Source organism: Sorex araneus, chromosome 5 (genome assembly GCF_027595985.1).
Source record: "Sorex araneus isolate mSorAra2 chromosome 5, mSorAra2.pri, whole genome shotgun sequence".
Classification (NCBI taxonomy): domain Eukaryota; kingdom Metazoa; phylum Chordata; class Mammalia; order Eulipotyphla; family Soricidae; genus Sorex; species Sorex araneus.
Genome location: NC_073306.1, coordinates 201,190,965 through 201,210,585, shown reverse-complemented (window position 1 = coordinate 201,210,585; position 19,621 = coordinate 201,190,965). Strand labels below are relative to the sequence as shown.

General features: G+C 48.4%; 1 protein-coding gene across 1 annotated transcript in view; it reads right to left on the bottom strand.

Moving 5' to 3' along the window:
- Positions 1 to 15,206: 15,206 nt before the first annotated feature.
- The window catches only part of FRAS1 (Fraser extracellular matrix complex subunit 1), a 523,736-nt gene continuing 519,321 nt past the window's right edge, over positions 15,207 to 19,621 (bottom strand). Inside the window, exon 74 of the mRNA XM_055139083.1 lies at positions 15,207 to 19,066. Coding sequence (XP_054995058.1) covers positions 18,470 to 19,066 — 597 coding nt within the window. The 3' untranslated portion in view covers positions 15,207 to 18,469. The remainder of the gene's footprint in view (positions 19,067 to 19,621) is intronic.

Genomic DNA, 19,621 nt, shown 5'->3' with positions numbered 1-19,621 from the left:
GTGAGGAGGGCAAAACTCAGTAGTGCTTGGGGTCTACCCCTGGCGTGGAACTCACAGTATTGTAAGATTCTGAAGAATGCGCCAGGGGCCCCTGCAGACCTTTGAAACTATTCCTTCCCCATGCCAAATGCCCCTGCCCCTACCCTGCCTCCGGCATCTAAAAATCACTCTAATCCCATCATTCATAAGGGCTCAGTCCTCAGGCCATAATCACCTCCCAAAACGACTGCTCTGGCAATTAGGATTTTTACTTCTGCTACAATTTATGTATTTATTGTTTATATTTATAATTAGTAGATGTGGGGTATTTTAAAATTGAATCAATGTGGCACGGCACAATGTGGCACAGGCACATCTCACACGGCAGAGCCTGGCAAGCTCCCTGTGGCGCATTCGATATGCCAAAAGCAGTAACAAGTCTCACAGTGGAGACGGTACTGGTGCCTGCTTGAGCAAATCGATGAACAACGGGAGGACAGTGCTATAGTGCTACAGAATCAATGTGAGATACACAGTTACAGTCGTTCATGATTAAGTTTCAATCATACTATGTTCCAATACCTGTCCCTTCACCAGTGTACTTTTCCCACCACCAATGTCCCAGTTTCCATCCTGTCACTCCAACCTGCCTCTATGTCAGGCACTTTCTCTCTCTGTCTCTCTGTCTCTGTCTCTGTCTCTGTCTCTCTGTCTCTGTCTCTCTCTCTCTGTCTCTGTCTCTGTCTCTGTCTCTCTCTCCCCCTCCCCCCACCTTTTGGGCATTATGGTTTGCAGTACGGTAACTGAGGGTTATGTTGGTGCAAGTAGACGGGAAGGGCCCAGGGCAATGGAATTCCCAGGATGTAATAAAATCAACAGCCCAAGGCTGCGAGTACAGGACCAAAGCCTGATAAGACCCTCCCCGGTGCCAGTCACAGACCCAGAGAAGGCTGGACCCGCCTCCTGGAGAAGCTTCAGCAGGAACAAAAGACCTGAAAGGTATTTCAAAGAAGGCCATCGACCAGTCTCAACATTACCCCTTTGGCAACAACCCTAGAAAGAACTCCTCTCTTGCTAGAAAGCCCCATATATGACACCTTGGGAAGAATGCTGTAAACGCCTCCTTGAACAAAGGAAGGGCATGAATATGCAGGCTGTGCCCAGGTGCTGCTTGTGCCTGTGTGGCTGAGCACATGTGGCACCGGAGCACATGTGTCGCCCGCATCTCCCCTCCTGAGATGTGTACTTTCATGCTCTTGTGTCTAGTGCTGGGATGTCTGTAGGGCTCTCTCTGCCCTTGGAGAAGCCCGCGTTCTCTCTAGAGCCTGTTACTGTCTCTCACTTTCTCTCCCTCCTTCCCCTTCCTAAACCTTCAAAAATAATGTTTTTACTTCACTGCTCGTCTACTCCTGAGATTCCTTTCTGTGAGATAAGACGAGGCCCCTGAGATCCTGGGCCAGGCCTCGGATCGGCTCTGAGGTGGACCAGAAGAAAGTGACCTTCTCTCTCCTTCCGCCTCACATCAGCCACCAGTGGGGCCCACCGACTTCAAGGGTGACCATGTTTGTTCCTTTACCTACTTTCAGCACACAGTTCTTATCCGGAGTCATTGTCTCCAACTATCCCAAAGGCTTGTTTGTTTTTTTTTATTTTTTATGTTTTTTTAATTAATTAATTTATTTTTTAATTAATTTATTTTTTAATTAGTGAATCACCGTGAGGGTACAGTTACAGATTTATTCATTTTCATGCTCATGTTTCCCTCGTACAAAGTTCGAGAACCCATCCCTTCACCAGTGCCCATTCTCCACCACAAATAAACCCAGCATCCCTCCCACCCCCCCAATCCCATCTCCCCCCACCCCACCTGCCACTGTGGCAGGGTATTCCCTTCTGTTCACTCTCTCTAATTTGGTGTGTGGTTTGCAATAAAGGTGTTGAGTGGCCACTGTGTTCAGTCTCTAGTCTACATTCAGCACACATCACCCTTCCCCCGCGTGGCCTCCAACCACATTTTACTTGGTGTTCCCTTCTCTATCTGAACTGCCCTCTCCCCAGAATGTGAGGTCAGCTTCCAAGTCATGGAGTCAACCTCCTGGTACTTATTTCTACTATTCTTGGGTGTTAGTCTCCTACTCTGTTATTCTAATATTCCACAGATGAAAGACTTGTTTTTAAAGGAAGTGTTGCTCATCGATTTGTTTGAGTGGGCACCAGTAACGTCTCGGGGAGCAAAGACACTATCCTCCAGTATGCCTCCTCATTATTTGATTACATTGGGCTGGCTCTGTTTACATTGATAGTGGGAATATCCATTTGAAAGAGTTTCATCCTCTTTTAACCAGGAAGGGGAAGGTGACCACATTCTAGAAACTGTTATCAAGGGAGAAGTCACTGATTTAAACCCACAGGCAACCGCCTTCCTGTCTTGTGTCTTCTTCGGTAAAAACCCATAAAAGCCCTCACAGCCTTCAACCCCAGAGTCTTTTGTCTCAAGCTCAAGACACTGTCAACGGGGGGGGGGGGGGGGGCACGGTTTGGGCCATTTTGTGTAATTGCTCCATTTTCTTGGGTCTCTCCCACGCATACAGAAGGCATGTCCTTAAGCTTTTGTTTTCAGAGCAAGGGGTGTGCTAGCCAAGAACCTAGAAGGGCAGGTTCCTCACCTACTACAATGTAGGGGGAAAAAATGTAAGAGGAAGAAGGAAATATGCATGTTACCTTGATATAACAAGATGCCCTCCTGAATCAGAGACTGAAAGCAAGTCCTTTATTCTGCAGGGTGATTGAGGTGAAACTGGTTCAAGTCAGCTCTGGAGGGTCAAGCAAGAACCATGCTGAGGGCACTTGTCTCCTGCTGACGTCAGGATGTACATGTAGACACACACTTGGCTGCCCAAATACTCCTCACCAGTCCCTGCTTGCACCACACTTGTGTCATCTGAAAAGGCCCGGAAACAACTCAAGAGAAAAGGGGCTTTTTGGGCCAAGAAAGCAACTCAGCCAGGGACAGACAGAGCCACCCTCCTGGGCTGGCTTCTGCCCCGCAGACTGGATGGTGCAACTGCTTATACATATTCTAGTAGTTGTCCAGGAAAGTCATGCATATTCATGAGGGTGAAAGAGATCAGGACATACAATAAACATAAATCACATACATAGAAGATAGTAGAGATAAGCTAGCAGGACTGTGATTTTTAGTACGGTATGAAGAGCAAGGACATGGGGTGGGCAATGGAGTGAGAGGGCAGGGTGGGCTCCTCCAGCCAGGACCTGGGGTCCTTGTCAGCAAGGCGGTGTTCTTTTTTTTGTTTTGTTTTTGTTTTTGGGTCACACCCGGCAATGCACAGGAGTTACTCCTGGCTCATGCACTCAGGAACTACTCCTGGCCGTGCTCGGGGGACTATATGGGATGCTGGGAATTGAACCAGGGTTGGCCGCATGCAAGGCAAACGCCCTACCCAGTGTACTATGGCTGGAGCCCCACTGAGGTATTCTTAAGGTTCCGCTCAAGGTTCCGCTCTGGACCAGTGAGAGCCAAGAGAAAGCAACGGTAGCATCTCACAAAGACAAGTTACCACTCTCCAAACCGTAGGCCTCAGCCATCTGTTTGACCTTCTCATTACCCCAAAGAGCCCTTTCACATATGTGAGGGCAGAGTGAGGAAAGGGGCGGTATTGCCTAGACTTCAATGGTTGCACCAAAACTTCGTTTTAAAAAATTTTTATTGCCATTATTCTGTTGTAGGCACTATAAGCCACGACATTGTGAACGGAACCTCCTTTAAGCCAAATAAACAGACCCTTCTTGCTGGCCCTGCCCTGTGGAAACTTCTAGGCCAGTCGCTAAGACAGCCCGACTCAGCAATTAGGCAACTCTATAGGAACAGGAAAACTGCTGTTTGTGTCATTACTGCCTTCATTATTTTTTATCACTCCTTACCATTCGTCGAGAGCTGGGACCCGGGTCATCATTATTATTATTAAAACATTTTCATTTTCTTTGTAACTAGACACTGTGATTGGCAACACTGTTAACAATAGAGACTTGGGGCAGCCCCATCACCAGGGTCAGCCTCCTCCACCAATGTCTCAGCGCTCCCACCCTTACCCCAAGCCCCTTGCAAACTCCCTTCTGTAGGCTGACGCCCAGAGTCCGTTGCCTTTCCTCGCCCCATTTCCTCATAGCCCACAAGCGAGAGAGCCAGAGACCCTGTCGGGAGTGGGGGTCGCCGCGCCCCGCAGCTGGGGTGCCTTAGCTGGGTGGGGTTCCCTGAGCCGGAAACTCAGCCAAGGCGGTTCAAAGCCTGTCTGAGTCCCACATCCACAGACACGGGAAATGGAACAAAGGCTTTTGAATTCTGATGATGTCAGTCCTTCACATGAAAGCCGGGAGCCTCTCCCAGAGTCAGAAGCTCCCGGAACCCACCTTCAGAATCGCCACCTTAAGAACCTGCCTCCCTGACCTCCTCCTGGTCTGGCTCTGCCCCCTTGCCTTTCTTCCTAGAGAAAATAAAGCAGCTTTCATGAGCCCCCCCCCCCACCTTGTGTGTGTTAAGAGGCTCCCAGCTGGGGATTTCCCAGTTAATTAATCTCCCCCACTTACTGTTACAGTAGAACCCACCTTCCACACCCCACACCTTTTATTTGCTTTTATTGTAGGGGGAAAGAGGGGGCAGGGGGTCACACCCTGCGGTTCTATGTGCTGCAGCTGGCTGGGTGCTCCAGACCCACGCACCCCTGATTCTCGGGAGACCACCCAGGATGCACCCTAGTCTCACACACAAAGCATGTGCCTGATGAACCTCATGCGCGGCCAGCAGGAGCCGAGGGTTTGACTCTAAGCAATGCGTGATCTGCTGAGTACCTCTGGGAAGCGAAGCCCTGGGCAGCTGGCAGGAGGTACTAGCACTGGTGGGTGTGATCCTACATGGAAAAGAGACAAAGCTCTGTGTCCCTGTCCTTGGAACCGTGTCCCTGGCCAGGTCTGAACACTCTTGCTTACCGGTAATAGAAAGACAAATTGACTTAAGAACCAATTCCCCAGTCTTTAACATAAGCATGTGTGTGTGTGTGTGTGTGTGTGTGTGTGTTGTTCCTACCCTGATGTTATACACCCAGAGACTGCCCTGTGTTGTGGACCCAGATCCCAACCCTTATTGTTTTGGGTTTTTTTTTTTTGCTTTTTGGGTCACACCCAGTGATGCTCAGGGGTTACTCCTGCCTCTGCACTCAGGAATTGCTCCTGGCAGTGCTTGGGGGACCATATGGGATGCCGGGGATCGAACCCGGGTCGGCTGCGTGCAAGGCAAATGCCCTACCCGCTGTGCTATAGCGCCGGCCCCCCAACCCTTATTCTTGAATAAATACTTTCTTGATTATGGTCTGATCATTTCTCAGTTAAGGCATCCTTTGGCAAAAGCAAAATCAGGCATTCACATCAGTAATTTATGATGCTTTATGCCCAATACAAAAGGAGGCAGAAATATTCTCTTCCTCTTTGGTGGGTTTAGACAGTCACCAAATCTATCTCAGTATACACGTAGTAGCAGCACTGAAAAGTGGTTTGGAGCTAACAGCATGGTCAATTTTTGTCAAAACAAACAAGAACACCTACTATGCTTCTTTATCTAACATCGAACAGGAAGAAATATTCAAGGCTTCCAAATCCCAGGAAAGTGTGAGGTATGAAATAGTCTCAGAGGAAAGAATTATTTTCTTAGGGGAAAGAACTCAACAGACAGTCAAATAATATTTTAAATTTTTTTTTCTTTTTGGGTCACACCCAGCGATGCTCAGGGGTTACTCCTGGTGGTGCTTGGGGGACCATATGGAATGCCGGGGATCGAACCCGGGTCGGCCGCGTGCAAGGCGAACGCCCTACCCGCTGTGCTATCACTCTGGCCCCAATATTTGAAATTTTTGAGCTATAAAATAACCAATGTATTGATTAACTTTCAAGAAGCATTCACTAAATATGTATTCCAGGAGCTGTTCAAAATGCTTTGTATTCATTCGATGATTATTATTACCCAATTCTCACCCTTACTACTTGATTTAGGTTCTATTGGTTTGTCTTTTTTTTTTCTTTTTGGGTCACACCTGGCGTACACAGGGGTTACTCCTGCCTCTGCACTCAGGAATTATTCCTGGCGGTGCTCGAGGGACCATATTGGGATGCTGGGAACCTAACTTGGGTTGGCTATGTGCAAGGCAAATGCCCTCCCTGCTGTACTATCACTTTAGCCTTTCTTCTGTGGTGTTTTTTTTTTTTTTTAATTAGGAACCATTTCTGGCAGAGCTTTGTCCAGCCAGATTCAGCTGCGCCTGGGTACCAGGTGCCATGCAGGTATGACAAGAGCCACACCTGGTGGCAGTGGCAGTGAGGCGTACTGTGCTGAAACAGAACTTAAGACCTTGGACATAGCTGAGCTTCCTCTCTGGCCCTTCATGTATGAGGGGCGGTGGCACACTCAGCAGTGCTCTGGGGAGGAATTCAGGCCTCCTGCGTGCACAGCAGGAGCTCCAGGCTCTGAGCCAGCTCCCTGCCCCTTCAGATATTATTCTTGAGTTATATAAGCTATAAGAGGTACAAGAAAGGACCAAGGTCATCGTATAGCCAATAAATTGTGCTGTTGAGATTCAAACACTGACAACCTAGTTTTAAAACTTACCTTTTATTACTAAAACACCGTGCCTATGAATTTATGTATAATACTAAGAGGTGGGCTAGGAATGAGTGAGAAAAAGGGCTATTTAATAACCTAGGTGAAATCACTGCGTTTTGGAGTGTGTGTGTCTCTGTGTGTGTGTGTGTGTGTGTGTGTGTGTGTGTGTGTGTGTGTGTGTGTGTGTTTCCAGTGCTGAAAACCTGGAATTTCACTTATGCAAGGGCAACTGCTCTATCACGAGTCAGGAACTTTGTTAGAAACAGGAATTTGACCCAAGGGCGTAGGGGACCCTTTAGAGACTCCTAAACCAAGGAAAAGGATTCTGCGCTAGACTCTACAGAAAACGCAATCTGCCAACCCCTTGTTTTTAGCTCAGAGACACTGTTTTCGGACTTCTGACCTCAAGAGCCATAAGATAATACACTTGGGTCATTCAAGCCTTTACATTTGTGGCCCTCTGTTATAGCAACAAGAGGGGTCCAAATGTGTGTTTACATGTGGGAAGGACACTGGATACCATTGTTGCCCCGAGTACTGCAGATAGAGCCACATATCAGAGCCAAACATCAGCTGCATAAATATTACGGCCATTGCTAGGAAAAATGTAAGCGTTAAAAGAAGATGAGTTGAGGCTGGAGCGATAGTGCAGAGGGTACGGCACTTGCCTTGCACGAGGCTGACCTGGGTTTGATCCTTGGCATCCCTTACCCCCACCAGGAGGAGTTTCTGAGTGCAGAGCCAGAAGGAACCCACAGCATTGCTGGGTGTGACACAGGGAGAAAAGGAAAAAAAAGCTCATTCAAATTTGTCAGTTGATAAACCTTTCTTAAAACAGGACTTGTTTTGTTTCTGGTTTTGTTTTTAATCAATGTAAAATGTTGAGTATCTCCAGAAAGCCTTGCTCTGCCTTCCCCCACCCCCCGCTGGGCACAGCTGCTTCCCTGAGTCAGGTTTCAAGTGTTCTTGGGTGTCTTTCCATAATTCCCTTATGCAGACTAAATGCGCATTCTTATTTCTTCCCTTTCCTACACCAGGGAATCATTTTAGATTCAGTTCTCTCTTCACTCATCTCAATTATTTTATTACTTATTGATCAAAACAAAAGTTTGGATACACTTCAACTTTAGTTAAGAGTATTTATTGACTACGCATTACCTGTAAGGCTCCATGCTAGTCAATAGGAAATTGCAAGGGAATGTGAACACCAGTTTGAATATCAATGACTTTGCAATCTCATCAGGGCCAAAACAGTTCGGGCCAGGTGAAACCAAAACCAAAAATTCATGACACTCTAATTTTATGTCTAAATGTTGGACTGGAGCGATCGCACAGCGGGTAGGGTGTTTGCCTTGCACGTGGCCGACCCAGGTTCGATTCCTCCATCCCTCTCAGAGAGCCCAGCAAGCTACCGAGAGTATCCCACCTGCACGGCAGAGCCTGGCAAGCCACCCGTGGCATATTCAATATGCCCCAAACAGTAGCAACAAGTCTCACAATGGAGACATTACTGGTGCCCGCTTGACCAAATTGATGAACAACAGAATGAAATTGCTATAGTGCTAATGCTAAATGCTGGAAAAAGGACTTGAAACACTGTGGTTTTAGAAGTAGGACATCATGCCATGGGAGAAGGGGTGGATGGAGAGGGAGTGGGGGATGGGTGCCACAGGAATATTGGGGATATTGGTGGTGGGAAATGTACCCTGGTGGAGGGATGGGTGTTGGAACACTGTATGACTGAAACTCAATCATGAAAGCTTTGTACCTGTATCTCACGGTATTCAATAAAAAAATCAAATTTAAAGAAAAGATATAGAAATTGAAAAAAAATAGGACACCAAAGGGCAAGTCAAAAAAAGGAGGCACAGAAAATTGAGTTATCTGTAGATACTTCTTTGAAAGACTTTTCCCTTTCATTAACATTGCAATTAGTACATCTTTCTCTAGCATGCTGTCAGAAAGTCATATTTCCATTACTGTTATTTTGAGGAAGATTCTAGTCAAAATATTAACTTCTGAACAAAAGGGCATGCACTAATGGGTGATCATCAAGGTACTTGTAATTTGGGGGGTGTTGGCTTGTCTCTCTATTGGGGCTGTCATGATTTTCCCCTGGATTTTAGGAGGCTAACTAACACGATGTCCTCTGAGCAGCTACAGAGACAGGTAGATCCAGGCCCTGGGCTATTGTGTGTGTGTGTGTGTGTGTGTGTGTGTGTGTGTGTGTGTGTGTGTGTGTGAGAGAGAGAGAGAGAGAGAGAGAGAGAGAGAGAGAGAGAGAGAGAGAGAGAGAGCTATGGTTCTCCCTTCTGGTGAGAAGCAGTTGGAAATGTTAATCCTTTTGGACCCTCCTGGATATGCTATTTTCATAGGTTCTCCATGTGGTTCTGTTGCATCTAGTCTGAGAATAACTGGCTTAAGAGTTTCTCATTCCTTTTTTAAAGGCAAGAAGAAATGGTGAAAAAGTGGGAGGAGTTTGGCTTACAAAGCCAGTGCACCAGGACCCCCTCTAGACTAACAAATCTAAAGTGATGAACTTCCTGCCAAGAGAGAAGATATGATGGTTTCTTGTCTTCCCTTGTGCAGTACAATTCTTCGCTCCCATTTGGGGAATACCACAAAAGACGATTAAATCTCATCTTATTCTGGAACGTGCTTGGATTAGCTTGGAGCCGGGGGGTGGGCAGTATTTATATTGGGAACCTAGTGTTTAGACGTTGAGGGGGCGGGCACCCGGCAATGCTCAGAGGCTATTCCTGGATCTGTGCTCAGGAGTGACCCCTAGTGGTGCTCAGGGGATAGTATAAGGAAGTGAATTCAAACCTTTGGTGTAAGTGATGCTCCACCCAGGCAGAGTGTAAGACTAGGGCTGAGGGAGGTAATGTCATGAGCCACACCAGTGGGTCCTGATTTTGCTCTTCCTGGAAAGGGAAAATTTTGCTGCCCTCTGGAACCATGGGTCCTTGAAAACTCCATGGCAAGGCCCTTTCCCATGCGGTGTGGATCCTGTGGGCCTCAGGTACACTTGCTGGCTGCCTTGTGGGGTTGTTGGAGTCCTCCACCCATACCGTCCACCTGCTGGGGCAGACTTTCCTGGTCCTAATCCACTCCAGCCCCTCCCACGCACTTCCCTGGGGACACTGAGATGGGTCAAGCAGAGGGGCAATAGCGTTCTGCTATTGTGGCTACTACCTCCACTGGCAACAATCATGGAAATGATGTTAGTGTTGCTTGTAGCCAGCAGGCTCTTCGTCTCCTGTAACTAAGTGCCAAGACAGAGTTGGCTGGCACTTGTTTCAAAATTTAAATAAAAGCAGTTTTATTTAAATTTTGGTGTGGGCTGGAGCAATAGCACAGCAGGTAGGGCGTTTGCCTTGCACTCAGCCAAACCGAGTTCAATTTCTCCACCTCTCTTGGAGAGCCCAGCAAGCTACTGAGAGTATCTCGCCCTCACAGCAGAGCCTGGCAGGCTACCCTTGCGTATTCGATATGCCAAAATCAGTAACAATAAGTCTCATAATGGAGACGTTACTGGTACCCACTTGAGCAAATTGATGAGCAATGGGATGACAGTGCTACAGTGCTACAGAATTTTGGTGTGGGGGTGGAGTGTAACACACTCAACTGTATTCAAGGCTTACTCTTATCTCTGTGCACAGGGATCACTTCTAGCAGGTGCTTGGGGAAATACATGTGGTGCCAGGGATCAAACTGGACGCAGCTAGGTGCAAGGCCTTACTAGCTGTACTGTTTGGTCTCCAAGCAGTTTTCTCTAAAAGCGAGTAAGGAATCAAGCAGGAACTCTCCCGAGTGGGATGCTGAGGAGAAGGGGCTGCCCCCAGCTCTATACCTTTGTCATCAGAGGGTGATTGAGCATTGTTTCCATGTAGTTAAATCTGGACACATTTTTGAGTCCTAAAAATACTTTTGACCTTGTTGAGCCTGAGGCCTGCAGGATGTAAGCAGAGACAGGGCAGGGACTCACGCTCCCTCTTACCTTGGCCCTTGGTCAGGTTTGGTCCTGCAATAATCCATTCATTCTTATTCTCAGGGCAAAGCAATTCTTTCTTTTCCCAATTTTCTCCTGTCTGTGGTTATTCCTATATCATTTGGAATAATAATCCCAGAAATCATGTTTATAGCCACCCATAAAAAAATCTAGGAAAGGGGCTGGAGCACAGTGGGTAGGACGTTTGCCTTTCATGTGGCCGACCTGGGTTCGATTCCCAGCATCTCATATGGTCCCCTGAGCACCGCCAGGAGTAATTCCTGAGTGCAGAGCCAGGAGTAACCCCTGTGCATGTCTGGGTGTGACCCAAAAAGCAAAAAATAAAATCTAGGAAATATTACTTCATGAAAATTTCAACATTCTGAGTACATAGAACAGTGTTATAGCTTTGTAACACTGTTTATGAGAAGCTAATTATCTCATATCACCTTTTCTGCTGCAAAGTAGAATAACTTGAGAGCTTTATATAAATGAATATACATAAAACACTATATATATCATGTAAAATGTAAAGGAAAAACTAAGAAAAGCAGATTTAACTGACCTACTTGAGGACTTCAAGCTTGCTCTTATGGTAGTGTGCTAAGCTATCTTGCTCTACAAAAGCAAGATATAAAAAATTGCTAAATTTTCAGGAATGTTGCAATCAGTTGTTTGATGCAGCCACAAATAAAATACCTATATTAAAAACACACAATTGAATAAATTAGGTTGAGGATCGGGCAGATAGCTCAACATTCTGGAGTCCATGCTTTGCATGACAGGGCCCAGGTTTGATCCTCAGCACCCCTGAACAGAACTCTGGGACTGGTTCCTGAGCACCAAAGTGTGTGGTCTGGAAGAAAGAAAACAAAATAAAACAAATCCCAGAAAAATGAAAAAACTCAAGATTAATCACTACCCGTGGTGTATTCGATATGCGAAAAACAGTAACAACAAATCTCACAATGGAGACGTTACTGGTGCCCGCCTGAGCAAATCAATGATCAATGGGACGACAGTGCTACAGTGCTAATTATTTCACTACAATTCACTGTCATTGATGTTCTAGAGGTTATTTGTCCATTGTAGCTGTGTGATGGAAATAATACATAAAAGCGTGTTCTTATTCATCTCTCCTCAACTCCACATTCAATGAATTATGCTGAGAGACTGAGTCCAGCAGTGGTTGGGGTACATAAAACAATGACAGCTAATGCAGTATTTTCACAGGCCTCCCCAGACCGTAAGAGCTAGATGTGAAAGCCTTAATCGGCACACTCTTGCTTGTAGCACTGAACACATTTAGCCTAAAGTCCTGACTGGAGTTCAAGTGTTTGTTTCTAATTTCATGGGGGTGGCGAGGCCCAAATAACCAGATTCCAAATCAAAGGACTAAAATAAAGAGTTTCTGCAGAAGAAAAGTACCGTATTCAAAAGGTTTAAGAAATTTCCTAAGAAACTACTTGTAGAAGTGCGGGCAGGGGTACGTGAAAGGAAGTCAGAGGACCGAGAAAGCCAGAGGACAGGAATAGGCTGAAAGCAAGCACCACATGACCCTTCCCTCCCATCCCCCTATTCCTGCACAGGTCGGCTTGAGCAAGGGAGAGCCCTGAGAACTGACCAGGACAGGGAAGAGGGGCTCCATCAGGACCTGCAGTCGAAGAGGGATGCAGGCTCCACAGAGCAAGGAAGGGGGAGCATGTCGGCGTAAGACCTCTCCCCCAAACCTCTCTCCCATCAATGTCTCTATTTGCTAAATCTCAACCAGAAGCCACGAGGACAGGGAGCTTGGAGAAGTTTGGAAAATTGCTTTCCCGAAGCACAAACGGGACAGAATTAGCCAAAGATGAGGATGTCACCTGGGACTAGTGAGATACTAGTATAAATACAGGTTCACTGGGGATGTGTGTGGAGGGGGGTGGGGAGGGATGATTTTGGACCACGCCTGGTGATGTTCAGGGCTTACTCGTGGCTCTGTGCTCAGGGATCACTCCTGGTAGGCACTGGGGACCATACAGGATTGAACCCGAGCTCGCCCCATGCAAGGCAAGCACCGTCCCTGCTGGACTCCCACTCTAGCCCTGAGGGAAACGTTTTGAAACTGGTTATTAACAAGGCATGAAACTTCTCCTACTAAAGGAAGACTTAAAAACTATTATATCTTGCTGCTTTGGGAAGTTGGTCGCCTTCTATCAGAAATTCCCAAATTTATTTGGCCTATTTCCCATTTTTCATAAAAAAATCACGCCACAATAGTCCCCATCCATTCCTCCCCAAATCTACCTTGTTTAAGAGAACAAACAGGGGGGCTGGAGCAATAGCACAGCGGGTAGGGCGTTTGCCTTGCACGCGGCCGACCCGGGTTTGATTCCCAGCATCCCATATGGCCCCCTGAGAACCGCCAGGAGTGATTCCTGAGTGCAGAGCCAGGAGTAACCCCTATGCAATGCCAGGTGTAACCCAAAAAGAAAAAAAAAAGAACAAACAGACGTGCCCGTCACCGTCACCTGTTGCTCTGGAGGCTACACTGCCCCTTTGGGTGAGATGGAGGAGAGTTCAGTGAGTACGAGCTTGTCAGGGAGGCCCGGGTTCGATCCCTGGTGCTGCCTGGGCCCAAAGCTCTGCCAACATTGACATTGAACACAAAGCAGGGGTCTACATGTGACCCCCACACCAACCAAACAGACAACAGCAGCAAAAACATCACAACAACAACAACAACAACAAAACCCCCAAACGGAACCTAGGACTACTAGTTGCTAGTTGGTGGGGGTGGGGTGTGGAGGGCTGCAGAATGGGTGAATTTCATTGATCCAATGTGGTTACCATGCTTCACCACAAACGTTACAGGTTATAGGAGCACTGCACCATTTTTGGTTCTTGTTTTGATTTTTTGGGTTCACACCTGGCAATGCTCAGGGCTCATTCCTGGCTCTGCACTCAGGGATCACTCCTGGTAGGCTGGGGGGACCCTATGTAGTGCCGGGGATCAAACTCAGGTCAGCCACATGCAAAACAAGTGACTTTCCCATTGTCTCTTTGGCCCCTGCAATGTCACTTTGTATTTGCAAAAGTCTTGCAGTAGATATGAAATTAAGGAATCAGTATAAATCTTTTGAAGAAGATAATCCAGGCAATGATCTTATTAGCTATCTTATTGGGGTTGTTACAAGGATTGAATGAGGCAATACGTATAAAGGAATCATAGCTTAGTGAGGAATAGGTGTAAAGGAATCCGACCTTAGATTTCTGCCCAGACTGCTTTTGCTACTTTCAGTCCGTCATGCTAAAGGACTTAAGTTCTCCCGGACTCATGTGCTATAGCATTTCTATTATTTAGTATGGCACATAAGTTGAGACCAAAAAAACTCTACTGATATAAAATTATTTCGAACCTACAAAACCAGCAATTTCAGGAAGTGGAAGTAAGTGTTCTCGATGCAGCCCAATTCCCTCCACCCTGCTCAGTAAGTTCCTTCAAATTCCTAGTCTCTGAGATAAATAAACAGTTACATAATAACTCATTTCTGCCATGTCACCTTCAGTTTCCTCAGTTTGATGACCATGAGGCGTCAGGTCTCGGGAAGCGTTTCCAAAGACCACACGGATAATTCATAGACTGGTTTGGTACAGTACCTCCACAGACCCAAGAGACATTCAGAGCTTCGAGCCTGCCACGAGGCAAGAGACAATCATAGGAAACGGAGAGGAAGGACAGTTAACGTTGGTACCCTGCCAGCAGCTAAGGAAACCCCAAGCTTTCCCTAGCGTCATTTCCCCAGATTTTATAAACACATGCTTTCACAAGTCTTGCGAAGTTTGCAAATGCGCCATAAAAAAGTGCTAATCAAACCTCCTTCCCTCCGCCGTCCCCCCAGACCAGGGAAGGCACGCAAATGCACAGGCTTGCAGAATGTCAAAATAGTCTGGGCTCAGTTCCATTCTGACTCCGCCATTTTATTAATTGGTTTGGGGGCTGGCCCTGGCAGTGCTCAGAAATTACTCTTGGGTCTTTGCTTAGGAATCACTCCTGGTGGGACTTGGGAGACCAAATATGATGCTGAGGATTGAACTGGGTTTGTGCAAGGTGAGTGCTCTACCCACTATACCATCTCTCTGGCCCCGACTGCTATTTTATCCTTCACAAGCCAAGAAGCTTTTGTTTGGGACTCTGGTCACCTCCTGGGCCTAATGGACACTTAACAAATCTCAACATGTGTACAAAGACATGCCATACTCTGTCAAGTGTTCCAAGAAGGTTTAGTAATAATCTAGGAAAAATAACCATTTTATCAGATTGCACTTGGCAATTTGAATCATTCCGCCTCATGCTAGGGTTTCAATTTATTGCAGAATCATCAGTTAAGGTAATCTGACATCATTTATTCCTCCTCTTGCTCTTAGCACAGTTATAAGCATCTGAGATTGAGCCTCTTTAGGGAGGGTTTCTTCTAAAACTTTGCCTCCAACTTCAGAATGATTTTGCTGTCTTAGTGGTAACACTGGCATTAAAGAGGATGAAGAATCCAGAAACACAGAAGAAAAAAAAAGACAACCAGACTGTCATTTATTAATACAAATTTATATAGTGGCTTATGCTACTGGAGAAATCAAAAATTCATAGCACACAAACCAGAACAGGAGATACAAAAAACATCTGAGAATCAAGAAATCAGATTAACAGCACCACAAATGTCTTAACTCAGTCAGAGCGGGTGTGTAGTATCCAAGAAAAACAAATACCTACAGGACCAGAGACTGCGCGCCATGGACCCACACTGTCCGCCCTCCCCTCTCTCATCCGACAACGGGCTGGAGCACCACGCCAGTCCTCCAGGAGGCTGGAGGCAGCTAGATGGCAGTGAGGCGGGAGAAACGGAGGTGCAGATTCGTTTCACCATCACAGCTGGCACGGGAGAGCAACGAGCAAGCCCTGAGCGGCTTTCGTTCCTTGTTCCCTAAAGGCTTGGTATAAAAGGTTAGTGAAAAACACACATTGGCATTAGTGAGCAAGTTGCGGGGGGGGGGGGGGGGAGGTGACACGGAAAGCAGAGCCTTGACTGTCACAGCATCCAAATCCATTACCAAGTTATCCGATCCCGAGTACGAAGGAAAAGTATAAAACGCATCAACACCGGGAAATATCTCGTGTCAAAGGCATCCACCTCGGCCTTAGGCTTCAGTGGCGACTGCGGAAGCGTGCGTTCACAGGCGCAGGGCTGGCTTTCAACCACGTGTCGACTGGCAGGAAAGAGGGGAGGCGAGGAGAGGCCCAGGGGTTTCCTGTCACACAGGCTGTTCAGCACCCCAAGGTCCTCCATCGTGTCTAAGAAGTGTGCATTCCTACACGCTCGTCTGCCTTCTGCTTCAGCCTGCCTTCTGCCCTCGCGGGCATCCTACCGGCTGGCCTGGGGGCTTCTGCAGGATCATCTGAGCCAAGGACAGGGGCTGCTTTCCCGTGAAGGCACCCTGGCACTGGCGACACTTGTACGCAGTCGGTCCAGACAGCCCTGCCCACCCACAGGCTTGGCTTTCTGTCCAGACAGAACTGGTGTTCGCCCTCCGGGTTGTTCTTCGGAACTGATGGTTCTCCAGCCGTCGGCCAATCCTGGATGCTCACGCGGCCGAGAAGTTGCAGCCGAGCTGGCCACGCTGGGCTCAAGCAGCAGCACCTGACCAGCTGGGAATTTCTGGTTCCAGGTTCGCTCCCCCTAATTTATCCTCCTCTGACTCTTCCCACTCTTCTCGGACGTGAAGCCGAACCTCCCTCGCAATGTCCTGCTCTGAAGATGCCGACACACGATGCAAGCTTTCCTGCCCAGTGCCCCTTTGACCACACCAGACCGCCGCCTACATAACTAGCGGGGGCTTTGTTCGGGGCAGAAGAGTGCTTGACGACCCAAGTAGAAGAAACCATGTTTGTGCTTTTTCCCCCCACCCACACTTGCCTTCAGGAGATTGCCACCACACTCGGCTCCCCGTCCTGAAACGTCTTTCTCTGTCACTCACCCAGACACCATTCATTCTTCAACACAACGGGTATTTCGGGAGTGCTCGTAATGTGCAAGGCACGACAGGAAAATCAAGGCACAGCTCCTATGGGGTCTTCTCTCAGGGAGCTCTGAGTGCGGCCGAGAAGCTAAAACCCTTTGTAGTTCTTTTTTCCGAGCTTTTCAGACCAAAATGGTTCCAGTTGGGAATGTGCTGAGAGAGGGGGGGAGTGTACAGCGTGCAATGCTCTGCTCTGTGCCCAGGGGCTGCGGGTGCGGGCATTAGGAAGGGGACGTGTCTCTTAACGCTCAGTCATGGAATTGTACCTCGCATTCCAAACCACGTGACGTGCATGCTTCCGGCGTTGGCCATTAAGGCAGAGATGAGAGAGAAACACAAAAGCAAGCTGGGTGCGCGCTACTTACAAAATAGTTAAGCTAGTATTTGGACATGAGATCATTTTAAAGCCCCCTGCCGAGGGCTTTGCAATGTGCGGATATGGTCAAACAAGGGCCTGAGCTACCAGGAAAGAATCCCCCAAAGGAGCAATCCCTGAAATACTGCACCAAGAACTGAGCCTGTCTGCCACGAGTCCGGGCACTTTATCTGCGGTGAATCCCACCAGGGCTTTCTTTGTTGTGTGCAACAAATTTTTTTATTACTGCCGTGAAGACCCGTTGACGCCTATTAATTCAGATTTTACTCTGACCTGGGCTTTCTCCTGATTTGCTTTATTCCAAGGCGTCACTTTTCTGAAACCCAAGCAAAAGGAAAGGCCCAAAGCTAGCAAAGCTTGGCTAATATTGTTTATGCCTGGGGTAGCAGGAAAGTGTGTGCGTGTGTGTGTGTGTGTGTGTGTGAAGCATCCATAAATGTTGACTATAGAGAAAGGTCAGGGTGCATGACCCTGCTTTGCAGCCCCCTTGCCACGGAGGACGTCTGAATCTACCCCCAGGATCATTCAATGCAGACGAGGTGCTGAGACAGAGCCAAGGCCAGTGATGGTAGAAGCTGGCACAAGGGTATCCTCCTGGGCCCGGGGGAGAGTCACTGACATGTTCCGAGCTGTTGGCCAGGCCTGTCCTTCCCCAGGTTTCAAGCCCCCCATCCTGTCCTGCCCTCCCCCACCACGCTCCCAGCCTCCCTTCTGCTCTGATGTCTGGCCCGAGAGGCCTGGCGTTTGCTTTTGTTTCTGATGTCAGACAGGAGAGTTCTGCCTTTCGCCTTTTGTTTCTCTTTCCTCCCTGGCAGCGGAGAAATGCTCTAGTTGAGAGGAAGTCCTGGGAAGCCCAGGTGAAAGGGTTCTGGAAAGGCAGAGGACAGCCAGGGCTGAAGAGCGGCTACAAGAGAGCAAAGATGGGACTGATGCTGATTAGCAGGAATGAAGTGGAGCCTGGATGTCGGCGACTCCAAGGGAGCCAGCTGGAGGCCCAGGAAAAGCCCGAGGAACTGCAAGCTGGGGAGGAAAGCGCAGAGCGGAGCCCTGCAGGCTGACTCTGGGACCTGCCGGCGTGGGCTCCCAGTGCTCTGAGCCCCTGTGCTAAGGGCCTGAGCTCGGCCTTGCAGAGGCAGCAATGTGGGTGTAACCAGGACGACTAGAGAAATGTCGGGAACGCCTCGACTCCGCCGCTCTGGGGGTCTCCGTCGGTTCTTTGTTCAACGAGGTAGCTCAACGGTGAGTTGATGCCTGTGATGTGTGTGCCTTCCGCCAAAGCTAGCGTTTTCCCTTTTTCCTCTGCAGGATTAGAAAAATACCAGTATTTCCCCCCACGCCCCCCCACCCTCCCCGTCTTATAAAAATGATTTTAGAAAAAGAACATACACACAGGTGTCCCCCATTAAACTTCCGTTCCCTCCTGTAAATTGTTGTGGACTCTGACCTCCAGATTCAACTTTTTCACCTTGGCCCCTTTGAACACGTAGGCGGCCTCGGCGTCGCCCGCCAGCAGGTTGACGTTGCGCACGGTGCAGTACTGTCTGTGCACGTTCTTCTCCACCTGCTCGGGACTCCTCCCGGGCACGTCCACCTTCGTGTTCAGGGGGTACTCCTCCAAGACGTGCTCAGGGGGAGGCTTCTTCCTCTGCTTCTGGCACTTCCTGGTGAGGAAGCAGGCCACCAGGCACACGAGGAGGAGCAGCATGACGGCAGCCAGGGCGCTGCCAATGGACGCCCCCGTCTGGGACAGGGACGCGGCTATGACGGGCTCTTGCAGCTCCAGGTTCAGGGACTTCATGTTGGTGCCGTTCTTGACTTGGTCCCCCTCGTTGTCGTAGATGAGGGAGTCGTCCAGGGTCAGCCGGCCGCTGGGGTCCACCAGGTCCCTGCGGGGGCGTCTCACGGGCGCTGTGAGAGAGCGCTGGACCCGGGGCCCTGAGACGGTGTCGGGGCCGATGATGTAGATGACTTGGAGGTACCACTGGTGTCCGGCTTCCACCTGCACGAGGAGGACACAGAGACAAACGGATGCGTTACAGGGGCCCGTGGACTTCACCTCCGAAGGAAGGAAACGGAGTGGCAGTCAGCACCACAAGCCTTGGGAAAGGGTGTCAGGGAAAGCATCAGCAAGGGTCGGTGGCTAGTGGGTGGGGTGGGACCCAAATCTCATGGGCTCTTGAACTTCCAAGTGAGGGTGATTTGGGTTAGCGATTCACATTCTTTTCTGGGATCTGATCACTGCCTGGAAGAACCCTGGGGATTCTTTGATGGTCTTTTTTTTTTCTTTTTGGGTCACAACTGGCGATACACGGGGGTTACTTCCAGCTCTGCACTCAGGAATCACTCCTGGTGGTGATCAGGGGACCATATGGGATGCTGGGAATCGAACCCGGGTCGGCTGTGTGCAAGGCAAATACCCCACCCGCTGTGCTATCACTCCAGCTCCTAAATCAACTAGTTTAATGCAAGACAGCAGACACAATATTCAGTAACAAGGTAGGAAAATTATTAAAAAAAAACACATGAGTACTATAAAGACAGATTTTACTCAAAG